Below are 21,042 nucleotides of genomic sequence, written 5' to 3'. Positions count from 1 at the left end.
AAAAAATCATTTTCTTAAAATATAATTGTTTATCAGTATAAATTTGGCATTCATTTTGTGAATTCATTTGTCCTTGGGAAGACCTGTTTTGAGACCCCTAATATCTTCAGTGAAGATTTTCATCAATTACATTAAATAGTTATTTTTCACACAAAGAAACACATTCAAACCCATGAATAGCAAAGATATGGCAGACACCAAATTGTAATATTGGTGGAGGAACTACTGTACTAATTACTATTTACATAAGGCGAATGGTTTAAAGATCAAATCTCACACTACGGTAAATAGCAAATATTGCACTTTGTGAATTCACTCATTTAGTTCAAAACAGTAATTGCAGAGAGTACTGTATATGAAAACTGTGATTAAAAACATGATTTACTTTCCCTTTGGAACAACAGGTCTCTTGCAGTCTCACAGTTTCAGGGGCCTTTGCTTGAGTCTTCAAAATGAAACACTGATTGGACAACTGGGCATGTGACACCTTAATGCCTCAGTAGGTTTAGAATTTTCCACATAAGTTCTTTGCACTAGATGCCTTATAATGGCAAAATCAAAATATATAACTACACTAATGACTAACAACATGATTGCTGTAAATATTAACACAAAATAATAAATTGTGACAAAGTTTATAATCAGCATGGACTTTCTTTAACTGTTACAAAGGACTGCGCAGAAAAACACAGAGGTGTTTTAAATGTCACTGTGTTAAGGTATGTACTGTATTTGTTTCAGCATCTAACAAATCACTATCTATTCAATTTCTAAACCAGAACCATGGACATTCCTAACTCTGGCAAAAATGGAAATGTCCCTACAGTATTCATCACAAAAAATAAGTTAATCAATATGATGAAGAGAATCAGCAGTAATCACACTCACCGCCTCCACTTCCGCAGGATCATACCAGACGTTAATGTATGGGTGCTGTAAGGCTTCATCTACTGATATCCGCTTAGCAGGATCAATAATAAGCATCTTTGACAAGAGGTCTCTAGCCTGGCTGGCTGTGAATACAGATTTCAAACTCAATATATTGACATGTTGTAGAAAATCATCTATGCAATTTTGCTTTATTCCATAATAAGTTACTACACGCAAAGAATGCAGGGTGGGATATACTGTTAATCGGAAGCTGGTACTCCTGCAGGAAATTCACAGGCTATAAAACAGCATCTTCATTGTACATGTTGAACCACTTGCTCACCAGATTCAGATGCATGTTTGTTGTCATAAAAGGAAGCAAAAGTCAGAGATTTTGACTTTGTATATGGATATTCACATGATAATTAGTAGGCGTTATTAGTTAAGCAGTAATCACGGTTTAGGACTATTGACTAAATCTGCCAGTCACTTGCTGTCTGCCTTTCTTATGTCTCTGAATTGCAGTTGGAATATTTAAAACCCTTCATGTCTCTGTTGCTAACAGGCATTGTCCTGCTGGCCTCACAGGCAGGCAGTTATGAAATTGTTATTTGTGTAAATAGGATAAGAGACTTTGATGTTTAAATTATGCATTGGAGGACTGGAACTGTATTATTTTTTAACACATGGTGCTAGAGCATTAAGAGATATTCATCACACAATGTTTTTATAGTGATTCAATCTGTTTCCTCCATCAGTGTCAGAAATCTAAACATTGGTTTAATTTAGGCAGATTTAAAGCTCTACTTTATCTCTACAGTTTGTGATAAAATATATGAACAAGTTGCTCCATTATTCATGCACAAATATCTCAGCCTTGTGAAACGCACAACTGAACATGGTAGAACTAACAACCCAGCAGACAACAGAAATGACTGAATAGCAAGAATTCTTAATGCAGAATTTTACTTTTTTGCAGGATTTCATGTCTGTTTCTTTAGTAAGCTTATGTTCATGAACTCCAAAATTAATATATATATATAAAACTATGATAACAATGACTTCACCAGGGATCTTTAAATGATTAGTCTGTGCATTGTAACTGGATATGATTTCTGAAGAAAGTCCAATATTCATTGAGGATCCAGTGACCCTGTGGGAAGCAGAATTTAATCTGGATGTTTCCCTGCTAACATTGCAATCAGCCTACAAACTCACTTGAAACAAATGGTATGGGCCAGATGCAGCATCTTCCAAATCAATTTCTTGTGATCTACTTTATAAAAAGTACAGTACTAGATTAAGTCAAAAGATCATGCCTTGTGGTTTCCTGGTCAAATAACACCCCTATCAGCGAACGCGATTGAGTTTGCTATTCAAAATAGACACAATCTATTAATTATGTGACAAGATTAGTTATCCTTAAATTCATGTGACTACTGTGCCATACTTCAAAAGGAAAAAAAAGCTTAATTAGCTCTCAGATGGTGTGTTAATTCCTCTCTCAGAGAGGGGTCACTGTCCCCTTTGGCAGCAGGTTCTATAAGTAAAGTATTATAAGTAAACGCCTTACCTTTGAGTTTGTTGTGTTCAGAGTCAGCAGGGAAGAGACAGTCTGGAAAGAGCTTGGGAAAGGTAAGCCCTGCATACTTGGGTCTGTTTTCTACGTAGTTGCGTACGGTCGGCTGCAGTTTCTTCATAAACTCCGGGGATGGAGTGCCCAGCTGCTCTATGACTTTGTTCCACTGATCAATGTCTGAGATGGTCAAGGTTAAGGAAAATCTACCACAAATAATGGTTTAAGACATGTTTACTGTATACACTGAAATATTAACAGTATGTTAGCATTAATCGCCATGATGCAGTTTCTGGACTTCTGTTTTCTGCTTGATGAATATAAATGGAATAAAATTCTATTATCTGAAGAATTAATATAGATCTCTTAATGTTCTTGGGCAGAGTACAGAGTACATAATTAGTGCCCTGGAAACATGCAGTAGCTCAAAGGTTTCAGTGCCTGCTATGGACACTGCAGCTGTATGCTTCAGGGAAGGTACAGTACAGTAGCTCTCAGCAAAACCATAGCATATTATATTGCATTTTCAGAGTCTATAGATGAAGCCAGATCTTCTTCAAAACCTACTGTGAAGTGGTGTACATAGCAAAATGATTAGTAAGAATTAATGAAGTTCATTTTGACTCACTACAACATGTGATTTTCAATATAGAACATACCAAAATGTTTACCTTTTAATACAAAAAACATTTTTATTTGCACTGTGCCTAAAAATATACAATAGAAATCTAGCTGTAACTATAATTAGTGATCTAGTAGTATGAAGGATATACCTTATCCTTTTTATTCTCTGATTTTATTGATATTACTGTAAACTGTAGTTCAGAAAATGCTGTGATAGCATGATATACAGTAGAGGCATTGTAATTAAACAAACACAGAAAATGCATTAGAAATGCTAGGGAATACCTTTCAGTGGTTCATTTTACAAATGACTAGTGTTACAAATCACAAAACAATGAATATGCAACCATTTTATATATAAATATATAATTGTAAAGCACTAGTTAATGATAATGATATGTAATGTTACTCTAAAAACTGTATTCCAATATAATATGACCATAGAGCCACACGATAATGAGAGATAACAGGGAAACCTTATATTACTGTAAAATATTACAATACCTGTCTCCCTTAAAGTTCAGATGATGTTGTGTATATGCCAGATCATGTACTGAAATGTGGTCGGTGTAATGTAAGATGTGGTCTTTGAATTGTTTTCTTAATGATTCTTGATCAGGTGTACTGGCAAAATATATCTGACCCACAGAGAACATAACATGTCCAAATATTGCTTTGACATGTTCTTCCTAAAACATGCAAAAGCTCATGTCTGGTCTGCAATGGTAATTTCAGAATATAAAATATAAATTCCAATGACCCAAGTTTTCAATACTGTACCTTCAAGGAATTGATCATTTACAAAACTCCTGCTAGATAATGAAAAAAATATATTATAATGAGTTTCTCCATTACAGGGCCCACAGGTTTAAAACCCTATAGTGACAGCAATTAAAAACGTAAACAAATAAGCATTGGAACCATATTTAACATTTGTTATGTTTTTAATGCCTCTTAGTATATTATTTGACATTCTGAATTAAATGGAATTTGGTATTATCACAGCTAACTCTTGTTCCTTAAGATCTCATACACTCAAAAGAAATTGCTGAAAGCAACATATTTATTCCTAATTGTAGCAGCAACCAAAATGACGCAGGCAAGACAGAAGTATCCTGAATCAGAGATCTGAAACCCTAGTCCCGAAGAACCAGAAAAATGGGCTAATGAAATTAATGGACCAATAGTATAATTTAGATCACAGCTGGAACAAATGCCATGAGATACTGTTGCTCCCTGGAAAACAAAGTAACATTGGTGCTCCCTTCACAATAAGATTAAACAAAATCTGGCAAAATAGTACAACAGATAAATTGATTTAGCATATTCATAAAGAAAATATATTTAGTATGACTATAAACAACACAAACCCATTACTAAGGATTGTTTTGTGTGAATTGAAATATTGATGCATATACGAATTATTTTAGATACTTAAAGTACTGTATGAAGAAACTCTGCACTCTGCACTAATTTGAAGACAGACAAATTCTAAGACAGACTTTCTGAGTATAAAATAAAGTAAAAACAAAAAGCAAGAAGGCAAGGATGGAAACACGCAATTAATGAATGTCTCCTTTGAATTATTAACTCTTTAACAGTACTGTAGGTCAGCTGACTTGCATGAATTTCAAAACTCTGAAACTAAAAAATGAAGCTGAAGAAAATTAAAAAGTGTCATCATATCTAAATACGAAGAACTGACAGTAGAACTTGGACTGATAAAAGCCTGTCTATGTTTCTGAGTTCCTTCTGTACACTTAGAGAAAGCCCGTAACCTGATCTCTAGAACTGCCACAAGCTCCACACAAGATGTTTTCCTGTACTGTCTAACAATTCAGCTTTGTACATCGTGCCTTGTTCAGGCGTGAGGGAGAGAGGGAAATTAGCAAACAAGTAAAGTATAGCAGAGCAAAAAAGAGAGTAGGTGAGAGGGAGCGAATCACCAATTCCCATTTTTTCTTTGCTCTCCCATGCCTTATTTATTTGCTACTTTCCCTGTAGAGAAGACTCTACAGCGAAAAAGCGTTTCTTTTCTTTGCCTTTCAACATGGGATTAACCTTAACCTGTTTCTTGGTAGCCTACACATGCTGACTCGGCTCCAGGCAAAACTACTCTAAGCTGCTACTTGTGCATTGCTTTTATGGTTTTCCTGGATTGAAGAGCTAGTAAATTGTTTGATTTAATTAAGTAATGTTATTGCTTTGGTCACTGCAACAACGAACGATCTGATATTATTTCCCTAACAAAGTCCATGATCACACTACTTGGCTGGATCTTCAAGCCATTCACATTTTTTCCACAAGAACATCAGGAGCTCAAACATATTCTAATTATAGTGGCAAAGACCACAGTCAATACCACAATAGCAACTCCAATACTTTTTAATATCAATAAATAAAAATACAGTTGACAGAAAAAAACACTTTCTTTATATTTTCCAGTTCTAGACCCATAGGACACATCATGACAAATATATTAAATGTAAAGTGAAGAATGACATTTTTGTGTAATATAAAATAGAAAACCCAGCTAAATAAAAGCTAAAATATATAAATAGATTTTATTACATATTTTATGAAGACTTTCATCATTAGGGTAAGTTTGTTGCCTGTAACACATAAAAATCTAATAGTTCATTCAAGTTGTCATCCACAACTTTTGCAGAACATTCTGTTAAAATAAAGACGTCTTGGTTTCATTTTAGATTAGGAATTATAAATAGCACTTCTGAGCATTTGGTAAAAAGCATTATTATTTGTAAAATATTCATAAACTGACATGAATGTGATAATGTCCACTACAGGAGCTTATTTACTGTACATGTAAGTAACAAGTTGACTGAATTATATTCCTAACACAAGGGTAGGGCTGAAGGGATATACCGTATATAAAGGGTAATGTGTACAGTAATAATATGATTAATATCATGACAATAAAGTTTATAACCAATATAGGAGACATCTAAATTAAAGTGAGTCTTATATTTCAAACTTCTTTACTTAAACCAGGACATTATCATTCAAGAATAATACAGCAGATATAAAATGTATTTAATACTGTGGTTTTCCAAACGTAGCTGACTTATTACAAAAGCAAGGCTTCACAGGAAGGATACGATCAGTGCCTGGGAACAACACAGTACCTCTAATCATTTCACCAAAGATGCACCCCACTGACCACATATCCACTGAAACCAAGATAACATCAAATGTAACAGGCAATAAAAAAATCAATGCTTTAAATATAATAAATGAAATTGCTGTGAAAGCTCTTTCAAACCAATTTGAACACTTCACTTAGACGTTGTACAAAGAAGGGAGGTATTGGCACTACAGCAAATAAATCCATATTTTAAATTTATTTTCATGTTAAATGATTGTGGTTGTCAATGTTCTTGTAATTGAAACTCAATTTTCATTCAATTCAAGAATTATATAGTTACATTAAATTATAATAAATTTAACTTCCTTTTAAGATACCAATGTTTTTAACATACAAAAACATATCTCTTTGGCTTACAGTATATGGAATTTTAATGTTATGCTGTTAGTAGATTAAACACTCCTTTTCACAAAGGATTGTTGGATGCAGGAACAAACTCTTAGTTATATTACAAATACTACAGCTTTCTTCACAAAACAGCTGGATAAGGTTTTCAGACCAAATATGTTCCTTTAATTTACAATCCTTCTGAAGTCCTTATTAAGTAAATTGTAGTCATTTTCATGTACCATAGTTTGAGTAATCTTGTTTTTATGTAATGCAATGCTTTTCCTGCCTCTACTACTCTTTTACCCTGTTTTTTATGATAAATTTAGAATCACAAAATCTATTATAATGTGTCTTGTTATACCTTGTATACCTATAAGGAGGATGAAGAAGTGCAGACAGGCTTCTCCACTCTGCTCACGCATGAGGCAATAATTTGTTTTGACATAATTCAAGCTCTGCAGTGTAGAGTGCCCTGTGCTAGGTTTCTAGAAAGCCCTAACTGACTAATACTGTACATACTGTACCCTACTCCCAGTAGCAAGTCAAGAATGTGTCTACACCAGTCAGCAAGTGATGTGACCCTGGCTCTAAAAAGCAACATCTTCAGATAGAGCCAGGGCCACATCACCTGCTGACTGGTGTAGCCTTTACTGAGAGCTCACATCTTTCTTGGTTGACCTGCTCAACCCAGAACTCCATTGACCCAGTGTTTTCTACGTTGCACAATATGGAAAAGAGAATCTTGGTTTGTTATTGATAGAACAGTAGAATTTATAAACATACTGTATGAAGATCACCAGGAAATGTTGCACTCCTAAGAAATTAATACTGTTGTTATTATTTATTTGCTTACTAGATGCCCTTATCCAGAAAGAAGTCACACATGTGTAATTTCGTGATGATACAGTTTGTATCTTACCATCCATTTTCAGCAACCACTATCCTTAGGGGCTCCCAACAAGCCCAGTCTAACTAAGCAGACACAGGAGCAAACTCAAACTACAACCTCGACTGTATATATCTGTCCATCATAGGGAAAACAGGTATTACCTCAAGAACGTACAGTGTATGGGGAAAAATTTAGAGATGCCAATTGAAAAGAAACAATAACAGCTGAAGACACAAGGAAATCATGGAAACACCACACAGAAGGCACCCCAGTCCGGGAATCAAACTAGAGACCCAAGAGCTGTGAGGCAGTTACATTGATTGCCACACCCTCCTATTTGTGTGTGGATTAAATTTAATTGTCCCCCATTTTTCAAACTTTACTGAAAAAGCCAACTAAGTAAGCCAACTTAGTAAGCACTATATATTGCCACAAAACTAAAGACCATATTTCCTTGACTATTTTTCCATATAATCTGTAAAAGCTACAGAATGTTTAGTTTTAGATACTTAAATAACTAATTTCAACATATAATTTTAAACTCATTATATAACCTAGAACATACAGTATCGCCTGATTTTCAACACCACTTTTAACTTGAGTAGCACAAGACATTCTAAACATTATCTTAGATGGTTATGAATTTTGAGTTTTTGTGGGCTTGTATTTTTTGCTAAAAATTTCATGGTGAAAAGTGAAAATTCACAAATGTCTGTTCAGATGTTTCTGAACAAAAATACAGCAGGTGAGTGCTATTTAAATGTCTCTTTTTCCATGTTTTTTTTTTCTGGTTGCTCTGTTTTCCTCCAACTTCCACATTTAATTAGCATCTCTAAATTGCAGTTTTATACGTGTGCCTTAGAATGGGCTGTGTACAGTATGCACCCTCCAGGGTGCAGTCCTGCCTTGAGCTTCTGGGATAGGCTCCAGGTTGTTGTGGCCCATAAAAAGAATACGTAGTTTCCTGATAATAGGTGAATGAAGATCTCCCTCTGCTCTTGATGGTACTACAAATAACATCTTCAAAAGACATCAAATAACATCTTTATTTATTAATAAATAAAGAGATGAAAAAAGACCACTACCACCTTTAAAATAAAAATGAACACAGGGTGAGCATTTGTGTTCACCCTGTAAAAAAATGGCACAATCAACATCTAGACAGAGCAATAACCTATAGCCCCGGTGCCACCTATAGCTCTGGTGCTTCTGACCAGAAAAAAAAAAACATAAAAAATAAGAAATAAAGCACTATGAAACCATTAACTTTGCAATTTCTCCAACTCTACATTTTCGACATTAAGGCTCAGATCAAATTAAAACTTTTACCCACCTGCCACTCATAAATTGCATACCTATTTCCCGATGGCACATTTTCTTTGCAAATGAAAAGCCACCATCAACTGGCTGGGTTTATAACCTGCACTTGCTGAAAATTCAACATTTTGAACAACTAAAATGAAATAGTTCCTCTAGGGATAACAATAAAATTGCACATTAGAAAATAGGAAATGCCAATGACAGAGAAATAATGTGAACCGTAAGTTAAATAATAAATCTGTGATTTTTTTCATACAGTACATAACAGTATAATAAAACAGCAAAAAGACAAGAAAGTGTATATACTGTAGTACTGTATATACCGTAATCTCCTTCCTACCCCAGTCCTTTGTTTCTTCCTATATAACATCTTGATCCTTCCACTTTTCCTATACCAGCAACACTCTTTAATTCATTCTCTAATGGCCATTTTATTCTCTATTTTTTTCTTTACTGTTGCCCTGTCTGTTGGAAAAAACTGCCTACAGAGATCATGTATATTCACCTCCTTCAGATTTTGCCTCAAAACCCATCTGATCCATTAGCACTGTAGTGATCTCCTTTCTCATCTGTATTTAAGCCTCAGCCATTATATCCACTGCTCCAGCTCCCCATATTCCATCATTATTCCGTATTACTAGGCACCTACTGTACACTTTGTTTCTGTAGTGTTATCTTAATGCTGATATGCTGTGTGTGATTTATTTATTGTTAATGGTTTTTATGTTGTCTGTTATAGTCAATACACTCATTCTATTGAGTATACTGTATGTAACTGTAAGTTAATAAGGGCATCTGTTAAACAAATTAATAATAAAAATCCATTATACTTCATGTGAACAAGCATTTAAATTATTAGCATAATAATGTGAATGAGTGCAAATTTAGGGCAGAGAAATCTGTTCACTTTCTGTAAAGGACTGATAATATAAAGTTTAGTTTTCCCAATGTTTTCTCTCGGTTAAATTCTATTTGCAAAAAAAAACAAGCTGATAAACATAAAGGGGCAGCATACTTAATATTTCAGTGTATGGTGCCTGGTGTCTGGTTGAAGTAATGACAGCCCTGGCTGAAGGCACAACGAACCGCCTTCACTTATGAGGAATAAGTGAGCAAGGGTGCAGCTGGGGTGGAGGGAGGGGAGCTAGAAAAGATGCATGCATACTGTAGTTGTGGACAGCAAGTGAGTATATATACGTAAGAGGGCAGAAGTGCAAGATTACAATCTGACCTTCTGTTTAAAAACTCAATATGATTACAATTTACTTATAACACAATGTGGTACAGTATGACCTTATAGCTGATGGACTGCCATAGGTCCCTAGGAAGTGTCCCTTCGTCTTGGCTGCTATCTGTTTCAATGGTATACAGTATATGAGGTACATCACAAATACTGGATACATTTTGCAAACTGGATATTAGTGAAGGTAACCACATTCATCTCATTTTAAGAAGTAGTCAAAGAAAAATGAATGGAAACAGCAAGTTATAAGCAAACAAAATCAAAAGCTCAGTCACACAAATCTAGTGCAAAGTTCAAGAGAAGATGAACAGCATGAAATTTAGTTAATATTTACAAAATACCTCCGGATTCTGCTAAGTCGGCCCCCTGGGGATACAGAGCTGGGAGTATGCCAAAACAGAAAGGGATGTTTGTTGACAGAGCAACCGTACTGTAGCAGTGGGTAGATGGGTTAGGGTTTATTTAAAAGTTGGAGCAGGACCCATAGTCCCTTGTAAAAGAATCATTAACATGATCTAATAGATTTTATCACAAGAACAAAATGGACTTCAGGTCATTAAAAACATTTTGGATTATTTGTTATTTTAAGGCATTCTGGAAAGAATTCTGTATTGCAGCCTTTCTGCAAAGTCTAATTATTAATATTCAAGATTTGGTTGTAGCCCAAGGTGGGAGAAGCAATCACTTCAGAAAGGTCGTTGGCTTAGCAGAATTTGGTATTTCAGTGATGGTATAGCATTTGTGGTTAAAAAGCACTGAAATTAACTAAATCTACTAGGGTACCTAACAGAAGTATACGGGCTGATTTACCTCTGACAAAAAAATATTGAGGTGCATAACCTCATAGGAACTTATACGGAAAGAAATGGTGTTGCCCAACTCTCATGAACACACATATACTGTAGTATGTAACTAATTTCTTAATAGTAAACCTTTAAAGATAAGTGGATTAAGACCTCATTCTTCTTCCTAAAATGGTTTTCGTAAGTGACGTGGTTTCGATCACACCCTATCTGACACACATAAACTTCAGATGGTTTTCTCTGTGCACCAACAGAAAGCCAATAGAATGACTTTTCTGTAATCATATACAGAAGCATTCCCCCAAGGTCACAATAACTGTCAACCTGGATCAATGACAGTGGTAATCTCCTGCAATCTAAATTCAGTTAGAAAAGCGAAACCTGCTGGTGCTCATTTTCAGATAACCGTAAATTACAACTGAAAAGCCTTTACAGTTTTTGTTTGCATATCTATTATTCACTGAAAGATTATATTTTTTTTACCTCCAGTGTGTTGGTGGTGATATCATATTTGATCAGTCAACACCATGTCTTGACTTTCAGATGATTTAGAGGTTATTCTACATATTTAATGATGATAAATATAATTGTTCATTCAGTCAAATAAGAAAACAACATTTGACATGAAATATTGTATCCACGTAAAACTTTACAAAGTAACTGCTAAAATATTTACTGGCATTGCCTTTTTTAGTGAAAAATGAAATCCAAACTTGCATCTCTGGTCTTATATACTGCACCCTTCAGATTTTCTCTGGATTGAATACACTGTGAAGCTTCCTGCTTGGAATATCTTCTTAGAATTTAATCAATATGTAATGGTATCATCCACATGTCATCTAAAAGGCCTCATGAAATAATTAACTTTCCCCTGTCAAGGTTATAAAAGTCCGGGTTTAAAGTATTCAGAACTTGTTTCCTCATTCACTCCAATTTACATTATTTGTTAGCTTGTTACATTATTTCTCTGAATTCTGAGTAGTTATTAGTAACAGATTTAATTTGCTTCCTATTAAATAGTGACATTAAATTAATTGCTAAATAAGAGATTGTGAGCTCCTTTTTGTATCACTGGATGTGTTAATTTTTTATTTAAAAATCAGCAAAGCATAGACAAACTGTGTTCATCAAAAAAAAAATCATGCCTAATTTACCAGACGCCTGCTATTATTTAAAAAAAAATAGAATATCTGAATCAATCAACAATGGCAAGCTGAACAAGGATACAATCCCTTCCCGGGAAAAGGATTTTGTGACGGACCATTTCTCCCATAATGCACCCAACTGACCATATATCAACTGTTGGTACAGAAAAAAGAAGAGTTGCGAGAACAAATGAGAAGTTAGCATAAACAAGACATTGCTGACAAATAGACAGCGAAGAATGATTTGAATGGAGCAGTTATCCTAAGACAAATTAGTATTAGTAGAAAGGGAATAATGTACAAACATTAGTGTTGTTTGGACCAAGGGTGTCCGAAAAAATCGCAAAGGAAATGCCTATGAGACAGAAAATCCATACTTTCCCAGAGCCCAAAGTCCTCTGTCAAATGTATTAATACAAGAAAAGTATCTACAGAGCATCCCCAAAGGTCAGATTGCAACAGACTTAAGCTTACACAACTATAACTGTTTATCTGAGAATGTTAATAGTGATTTCAAAATGCATTTATATGGAATGTCAAAGCATCCTAGAGGAAGTCCAGGTCAGGTCAACCATTGTTTTAAAAAATAATTTGTTTTATTTTTATGATGCTAATTTGTGGAAGATTAATTTTGATAAAGTCTTCTAATTGTGTACATTTACGTACTACGTAATCTGTACTACGTAGTTGTAAGATCTTTTGAAAGTCAGAGTGATGAATTTTAAAGTCTTAACATAAGAATTATACTAATATGTTCTTAAGCATTACATTATTTAATATAAATATTTAACATACTGTATTATTCACATTTGTCTTTTCATTTGTGTAATATGTGCTTTTACATACCTATTCACTCAACGCCACTATGAAATTAATAATGACATAATATTACAAATGCACATTTGCTTAATAGATTTTACAATCTGGGGAAATCCTTGACATTTCCTGACAGTGAACTACACAAAATAGGGAAAATTGTTATAACTATTTCTTTTGTAATTCAAGGTCTTCTCAAGAGCTTGAAAATAATGTGCAAATTAATTAACCCATTATCTGAGGCAAAAGTGAGAATTATTTTCTCATCCTTTTTTATTTTATTCTGCTAGACGTGTTCATGTGTTATAATGTGCTTTTTGTTTAATTCAATTCCATTTTTGACTGGAATTCAATACCTAGATACCTACTTTGAGCTTGGAGGAAAATATAAAAAGGAAGTCCCTCTGCAAAGGAAAGCATTGGGAATGAGATCATACCATTCTCCTTGTATCCCATTCCCAGAATGACTTCCGGAGCCCTGTAATAACGGGTCACAACGTAGGGAGTCATCATGAAGCTTGTGCCCGCAGTCCTTGCCAGCCCAAAGTCAAGGATCTTGAGTGTACAATCAGACTTCACCACAATATTGCTAGGTTTCAGGTCCTTTGGGAAAATTAAAGTGTGTACAGTTTTACATGAGGACAGGATTTTCAGGATGGATATCAATTTTTTTTGCTACAATGAAATCACCTCAAATTATGTCCCAAACTACATTTAAATGAAGTGCTTACTTAAATTTGACAACTCTTTTCTCCACTCACATTACGTCTACTCTTTTAACTCACTTTCAGAAAGTTAACATCAGATCTTACTCTTCAGAAAAGAATCTTTAAGAATCAAGTTTGGGTATACAGTATAGCAATATAAATTATTACAGCATTAATAGAAAGTTCATAAATGATAACAGAATTGAATGAGTGATTAATTGAAGGAGTACAGGCACTATCTAAAAAAAATAAAAATATATAATCTAATACCTACCAAAACGTTTACTTACATATCCTCTCTGATATAAATTCTGCTTAAAGATACACAGCTCTTTAGATATACAGTATATAAAATAAACTAAAGCATATGGCAGTTTGAGTGGGTATATTTAATATCAATCATATGTTATAAATTCTATGATTTGTTCTTTTTTCTTAATATGGTATAATCCGCTACACAAAACAGTTGTATTACAGCAGGTCATTCCTGAAAGTTCCATTCCATAATAACAGTGGGCTGTGGCTTGCTCACCCTGTGAATGATTCCAGCAGAGTGCAGATGTTTGATACCACACAGCATCTGATAGAGCAGGTAAGACATTCTCTCATGGTCCAGCTCCATCTGAATCACTTGACAGAGGTTGGCATCCATCAACTCCATTACCAGGTAACTAAAAAAAAGGATCATAAACATGTTGTATGCCATCAGTAATTGCAAATATTCAACACAGCATATTGATCACTTTTTCCTGTACACATTTTATTTAGCATTTTTACAGAAGACAATTATACATGAATTGCAAGCATCAACCTATGTAAAACAGTGCCAATAAATACATACTGTAAATGAAATCTATAGTCATCCACTCCACATTTCCTCGAGAAACTCACAGATAAGACAATTGGCGCTCTGTATTTCTGTATGAAAACTGGTAGTGCAGTTCAGCCAGACAAAATAATGTTATCGTTCAATGAAGTCAACTCCATAATACAGATACATTTCACAATCTAACTTTTCCATCTTATAATTTCTAGATTTAAAAGGTTCAATTATTATTTTTCTTAATTTTCTTTTGTGCGTTTATTTTCAAAGCTGAACACATGCTGTTTATGAGTGCGACTAAGGAGTTTGGACATGTAGATAGAAATCAGGGGTTCAGTCACTACAGTACATTGTTCTGTTGTAATGTAGAACAGAATAACATCACCAAGGTTTTAGCCAAGGATTCACTTTTCTTCTTTCGAATAGATTGCCTTTCTTATTCTCATATGTGCAGTTTAGTTATTATCACCAAGAAGAACTATTCCAGGCTTTTTACTCTTGATTCGGACAAGATCAAACCTTTGACTCAACCATAAATCTCACTCAATAAATAAATCACATTACCAAAGATAAAAAACTACAGACTTAAGCTAAGAAACAGTTTATATTTGTCTCATAATTGTTTTTGTTTTTTTTTAAATAAAAATGATGCTTAACAAATAAATCTTTTAAGGATGAAAAAAATCTTCAACTGCTAAAAAGATTACCATTACTTTTTTTGAAAAAACAATAACATTATTGCTTGAAAACTGATTTTGCACCTGTTTCAGATTGATATGAACCAAATATTCTAAATATAACTTAATATGATCATCTAAATTAAGGCCGACTAACACTTGAATCCAAATATCTACTTTCAGGTCAGATGCATTTTTATTACCAACATATTGATTTTCACTTGATTAAATTCGTGCCTGTGAGGAATGAATTAAGCCCATGTTGTATAAAACTCAATTGCTGGGTAACAGAGATAATACAAGGCTAGGAATCAAATCCTGAAATGAAATGCAGAACAATATATTTTTTACAAGTTTTTTTTTCATACATTTTGCTCTTTTTGCAAACAAAAAAATAGACAATGCTATTACTATATTCAGTTCTTTACATATCATTGTTATACTCACCTGAGAATTAAAATCTATAATCTTTAACATTAGAAATATGGGGCTGATCTGACTGATACTATATGATTTCCTAGGGATATACTGTAATTTCATTGATATTTTCTGCTTTTGTGCACCAGCTAAATCTGGGAGCTCTTTACAGCTCCCTCTGGTCTCATTGTTCCTTTCCTGAAAGCTGGTTTAGTATTGTGCAATCGTATATGTTGCCTTAAACTATTTTTTTTCAATGAAAAATCACATGAGATTGAAAGACAATATAAAAAATCATAAAAGTAAAGCAGAATAATAATATAATAGAATACTGTAGATACATAATATATTATATTATTGTAATTATTATTTAAAATTTTGTATATTTTATATATTATTATATATTGAGTTCTAATAATATAATATTGTTGATTGAACTGAATAGTGTTGATTTAGAAAATTATGTTAAGAATGTGGATATACTGTAGCATGGTAGCATGTTGGATAGTGATGCTGCCTCAGGTTTTTATTGAACATTGTGACTACTGTTTGGGATGTGCACAGTGGGAAAAGAAAACACTGATACAGTATGTTCCATCAGTAGAACTGCACAGTGACTGCTGAATTTCTGTGTGCTCAATAAAGTACTACATTTGAGACTTAGCAGACCAGTGCCATTCTGTTTATCATTGCAAATTGAGTTTTTATGCTGTAATTGAATGTCCATTGAAGTAAAAGCAATTAATCATGTGTGTACCAATTTTTTTCATAATTCCAAGAGCATCCAACAGGATTGTTTTTTTAAGGATACTAAGAAATATATGTGCACAAACATGTATTAATATATCACAATCATTCTCATTCTGGTGTTTATTGACTTCTTTTTATTTGACACAAAATGGAAACAGAAACAGAGAAAACAGACTGTGTTTTATCAAGTTTAATTGGACCCATTTGTCCAATTGAATTTGACTAATATGCTTTGATCCATTCAGCAAGTGAAAATTTCATTTTGTGGAAACCTACTGTACATGTATACATAGTGAAGATAAAATCAGTAATAAAATCCAACGTCAGAGAAATACAAACAGTAAAATAGATGAATAAATACTAATAAAGGAAGAAACAAACATACTGTAAAGGTAAAAAGTTGTGAAATGCCTGTCCTTAAAAAAATCTTAACTCACATTTTAAAAAATACCCCCTACTGAATAACAGATTATTTCATTATGAGATAGGAAATTTCACACAATTGTTGAACACTGAGACGGCTCACTCTCCCCTTGATTTGTTTTCAAAAGAAGCAAATGACTAAGCCTCTGTTGACCTTATAGCATGCAAAGATTACTTATAAGCAGATCTATGGAAATGTAGCTGACTTCTATAGCCACAAACACACTAGGTGCACTAGGAGCAAGTTTACATGTGTCTGTTTCTAGGCATTGCCATTATTAATAGAGATTTATTGCAATTTCTTTTTACTATTTAAAAAAGGTTCTATGACAAGTACAAAAGAAGTGAGACCTGTCATTAAGTTTTACCGCTACGCAAAGGGTCTATTTTCTTTCCTGCCATTCCACGGTTCGTCCTTTCCGACATCCGTGACAAGTATTATTAGGGAAGTTGATTGTTATTTATGAGTCTTTAAATAATTGATTAAATTGATCAAGTATTGGCAGCTATGGGTCCATTAAGTGAATGTGTTATAGGTGTGTTAATCATGCAGTCAATTTACTGTATGTACTGTATAATACTGTCTTTGGCAAAATTGTCAGGCATTTAAATTATTTTCCTCGAGTGAAAAAGTCATGACAATGGCAAGCACCATAGTGTGTCGAGACAATACACAGCACAATCAGTCTGCTGTCAAGCTCAGAATGTTTATGATAAATGAGCTGTTAAACAGTTTTAAAAGTATAAACCCACAGTGCCTCAAGTCTGGATGAGCATAAGTGGTTTTGAGGCACTTTGAATCTCAGCAAACTCTGGCCATGTTTGCAAATAAATTACAGTGCTTCTCAGCTCTGTCCAAGGGAGGAAAGAGCTGAGTTAGTTGAGGGCTGTTTGGCATGTGAAGGGAGACATACTGTATACAATGAAAATGAAAAAATGTAAATAGAGATTAATTTCAGTGATGGATTTGTTTAGATGGTATGAGTACAGGGCTTGAGCCTGCAAAAGTTTTCTGGACATCAGTCGAAAAGAACAAGTTTTTAGAACAATTTAGATGCATCTGATGTAAAATGGGCAAAGAGTGTGTACAGTATGTGCAATTTTATCTTTAACAGCGTATGGCAAAGAGGGTTCCAAATACCTGGGCTAACAAATAAGTGACACGTTAGACTGCAAGAACACAACCTGAATGCTCTTTTCAATTCAATTTCTGGTTCACATTCTTACCTTACTCAAAACAAGAATTTGGGAGTTTTGTGCTGACTGACACCGGCAAATAAAGAACGAACAACTAACAGGTTAGGAGCCAGACTAGAGACTGAAACTCTACTTTTATTTAAGTATTTCTTTATAGTTTTATAAAGTGTGATCTTGATCTCATGAACAGTTTTTCATTATATACTCTTATCTTTCATCTTAATGTTTTATGGGTACATAAATTATGTCCGGAAATTGTGGGGCAAAGGAGAGACCAGGGTTTAGACAAAACCTTTGATGATGCAGTTTGTCTCATGTTGAAGTACAGTATTATAATCAAAGCCATTACATGGCTAGAGGGAAATATCACATGAGTATGTATTTGAGCAGCAAACAGGGCAGTGCCACTGCTCATGCATCAGTGTCCAGCACAACTCCCCTTAAGACAAGGCCAGCACAGTTCATTAGATTTCTTATTAGACTTCAGCAGAGTAGGTTCTTGAAGCAAGTATTGATGTTTGAAACAGAAGTCACTACTGAAATGAAACCCAATGGAACTTAAAAATCCAAAGAACAGCAATGTTTCACAAAACCAAATGATAGGGATTCAAACCCTAATTTACCCCAGTCCTGGAATCACGAAAATAATAACTGTTTTTTTTGCACAGTGTATCTATGGGTGTCCAGAGTTTTGCCGTGTTCAGAAAAAACAATTCTATCTCTGCCATTTTAATATGCATTTCTTTAAAAGGTTATGCTAGGACATCGCTTCTCACTGTTACAGTGAGAGTTATATTTTCCAAGTTTCAGAAATATTCTTTGTCACACCATTATTACACACATTGGACTAACTGCAAACATGTGCTACATAATGTATTCAGGATTATTTTTTACTGAAACAGCCTTTGATATGAAAATCATAAGATTACTTACACATCCTGGAATTCTTCTAATGATTTTTGTGGCGTAAAAACATTTAGTAAGCTGATTATCTAGAAGACAAAAATAAACAGATTCTTTAAAAGATTGCAACATTAATTCAAGCTCAAAGGAACTATAAAGTAAGAAACGTATGATTGATGTGGATAATAGTAACATTTTATTTTAAAATATTCATATTCAGTGTTATACAAAAAAATGAATTCACTCAGAAGAGCACAACAGAGACACAAAAATACAGTAAAAGCAGATTTAGAAGAAAAATGATCTGACTTTTTTCCCCCAGGAAAAGAGCGAATGCTCCTAATTCTTTGTCATGTTATTCAATTTACATTAATATTTCAGGATATTTCAAATTGATTACATTTGTACAGTGCTCTTCATCCCAAAGAATCTCAAAGCACTTCACCTATAGGAAGGTGCACAGCCCCACCTGGGTAAGCATGTGGCAATTATTATGCTTTGTCTTACAGAGGGAAATGTCCCTACTGGTTCACCAACACTATTGGCAGCAGTCACCAGGATTTCCTTGGAGATCTCCTATCCCAGGTCAAGCTTTTCTTAGCTTCTGAGATCTGATAAGATCAGGTTACAAGGTGCTAATACTGCTGCTTGAGGTAGATCGGGTCTTGAAGATTTAAGTATGAATATCAACAGGACATAGGACAAGACGCACATCAATACATTTGCAACCATTTCTGGTTTTTAAATTTGGGATGCACAGAGAGAACTGTCTAACACGATGGGTTTTTTTTTGCTCTGTCAATTGGGGACAAAATTTCAAAAGATCCTAAGGAGTGTAAGTATGAAAAAAACTTTAAAGATTCCTGTTTTAGTACGCATACACAGAAAACTAAAAAGACAGCAAAAAAATCAGAATCCGATGCAGGTAGGAATAGTGGCAAAGAAATACAGTATATACAATAAAAGAGAAGATGAAAATGTCAATGTTATTATTTGAATATTAATGTGAATGGTTATTTTCCAGGGTTATGAGTACCACAGGCACTGCTAAGGGACATTAGTAGTGAATTTTTGAAGCCCTGACTTGTAATCACCCATCTCATATTCCTTGATATGCAACATTAAAAACCAGACACAGCTTTAAAGTACTTTGAAACAATCACACAGCAGGCAATTGGTTAAATAACAATTTCAGGAGCACACGGTTCCTTTGTGAACAAAGACAGCGTATGAAATGGATCAGTGCTCCAGCACTGGTTTGAATGACCCTCGTTCAAGGACACTGCTGAATTAAACGCTGTTGCTGAGGGAAAGAAAAGCAGCAGCATTAGAGCAGCTCACGGCTGTATAATGATTAAGCATCTTATAAAAGCGCTGGCAGCCTAACGATATTGTTGAACAGCTCATTTTCCAAAACATCCAATTCACGTGAAAGTAGAGGCACAGAAATTTGTTTTCAAATTGATTGAGTTCTAATGCAGCAAAGAGACAACAAAACATTTTTCTTCAGATTTGTATGACTGTTACGAAGTTTATCATATAGCATGATCAAAGCATGATCACATATTAAAAATAAGCAAAGGAGAAATCCTTCGACGTCTTGTAAATGCTAGTAATATATCATTTTTCAGAACTATTCATTCCAGTTTATAATGGTTATAGTCCTGATAATCTACCTTTTGTTTAAAAATAACTAAAATTATTGTCATGCTGAATGTCGGCTATTTAATATCCCATAAGTGTGCTCATACTGATTAAGCATTAATACTGTAGTTCATAGCAAATTCTAATTTGCTTTAAACTATGAACATATTTAAAATTAATAGAATAAAATAGAACCATTAAATATTCTTGAACAAATCTGTGAATACAGTACTACACCTTTAAGGCACTGAAATATCACAGAATTGTCAAAGGAGGCAAGAACCAAACAAAGCTGGTGTGGACCATTTAAATTATTCTTGGGTAGTGCTAAAAGGGTCTTATTATTTCTTTTACAGTAGATCCATTACTTACAATTGTAGATTGTGCTTTATCAAAAGTTAAATTGGTAAATGGATCAATGTTTTAGGGTGATATAAAATGTGTAAATAAAATTGTACTTGCTTTTAAATTAATAATTGCATAACAGTATCAAAATATATACAGTATGTACAGTATTATTAAATATGCCTGTAATTTTTAATACAAGTCTCATCTCATTAATTGAGTACCGAGTGCCAATGCAGTGGTTCGTAATTTTGCAGACATAATGTTACTTATCTTGCTTTATTTTTTACAATTCTTACATTTTTACACAGCGATATCCAGGTTTATTAATAACATTCATTTCTTGGAAGCTATTCTAAAGCAATAGAGATGCA

At 34.0% G+C, this 21,042-nt stretch overlaps 1 protein-coding gene across 13 annotated transcripts in view; it reads right to left on the bottom strand.

Annotated features, from left to right (window-relative positions):
• Positions 1–21,042, bottom strand: part of mapk10 (mitogen-activated protein kinase 10) — a 103,516-nt gene that overhangs the window by 19,642 nt on the left and 62,832 nt on the right. For all 13 annotated transcript variants that reach the window (XM_015340143.2, XM_015340152.2, XM_015340153.2 and 10 more), the window contains 6 exons: positions 18,710–18,768; positions 14,022–14,160; positions 13,220–13,385; positions 12,049–12,120; positions 2,444–2,626; positions 889–1,013 (listed from right to left, as the gene is read on the bottom strand). In XM_015340143.2, coding sequence (XP_015195629.1) covers positions 889–1,013; positions 2,444–2,626; positions 12,049–12,120; positions 13,220–13,385; positions 14,022–14,160; positions 18,710–18,768 — 744 coding nt within the window. The remainder of the gene's footprint in view (positions 1–888; positions 1,014–2,443; positions 2,627–12,048; positions 12,121–13,219; positions 13,386–14,021; positions 14,161–18,709; positions 18,769–21,042) is intronic.

Source organism: Lepisosteus oculatus, chromosome 3 (genome assembly GCF_040954835.1).
Source record: "Lepisosteus oculatus isolate fLepOcu1 chromosome 3, fLepOcu1.hap2, whole genome shotgun sequence".
NCBI lineage: Eukaryota > Metazoa > Chordata > Actinopteri > Semionotiformes > Lepisosteidae > Lepisosteus > Lepisosteus oculatus.
Note: the sequence above shows the minus strand (reverse complement) of the source record. Positions and strands in the feature narration are given on the sequence as shown.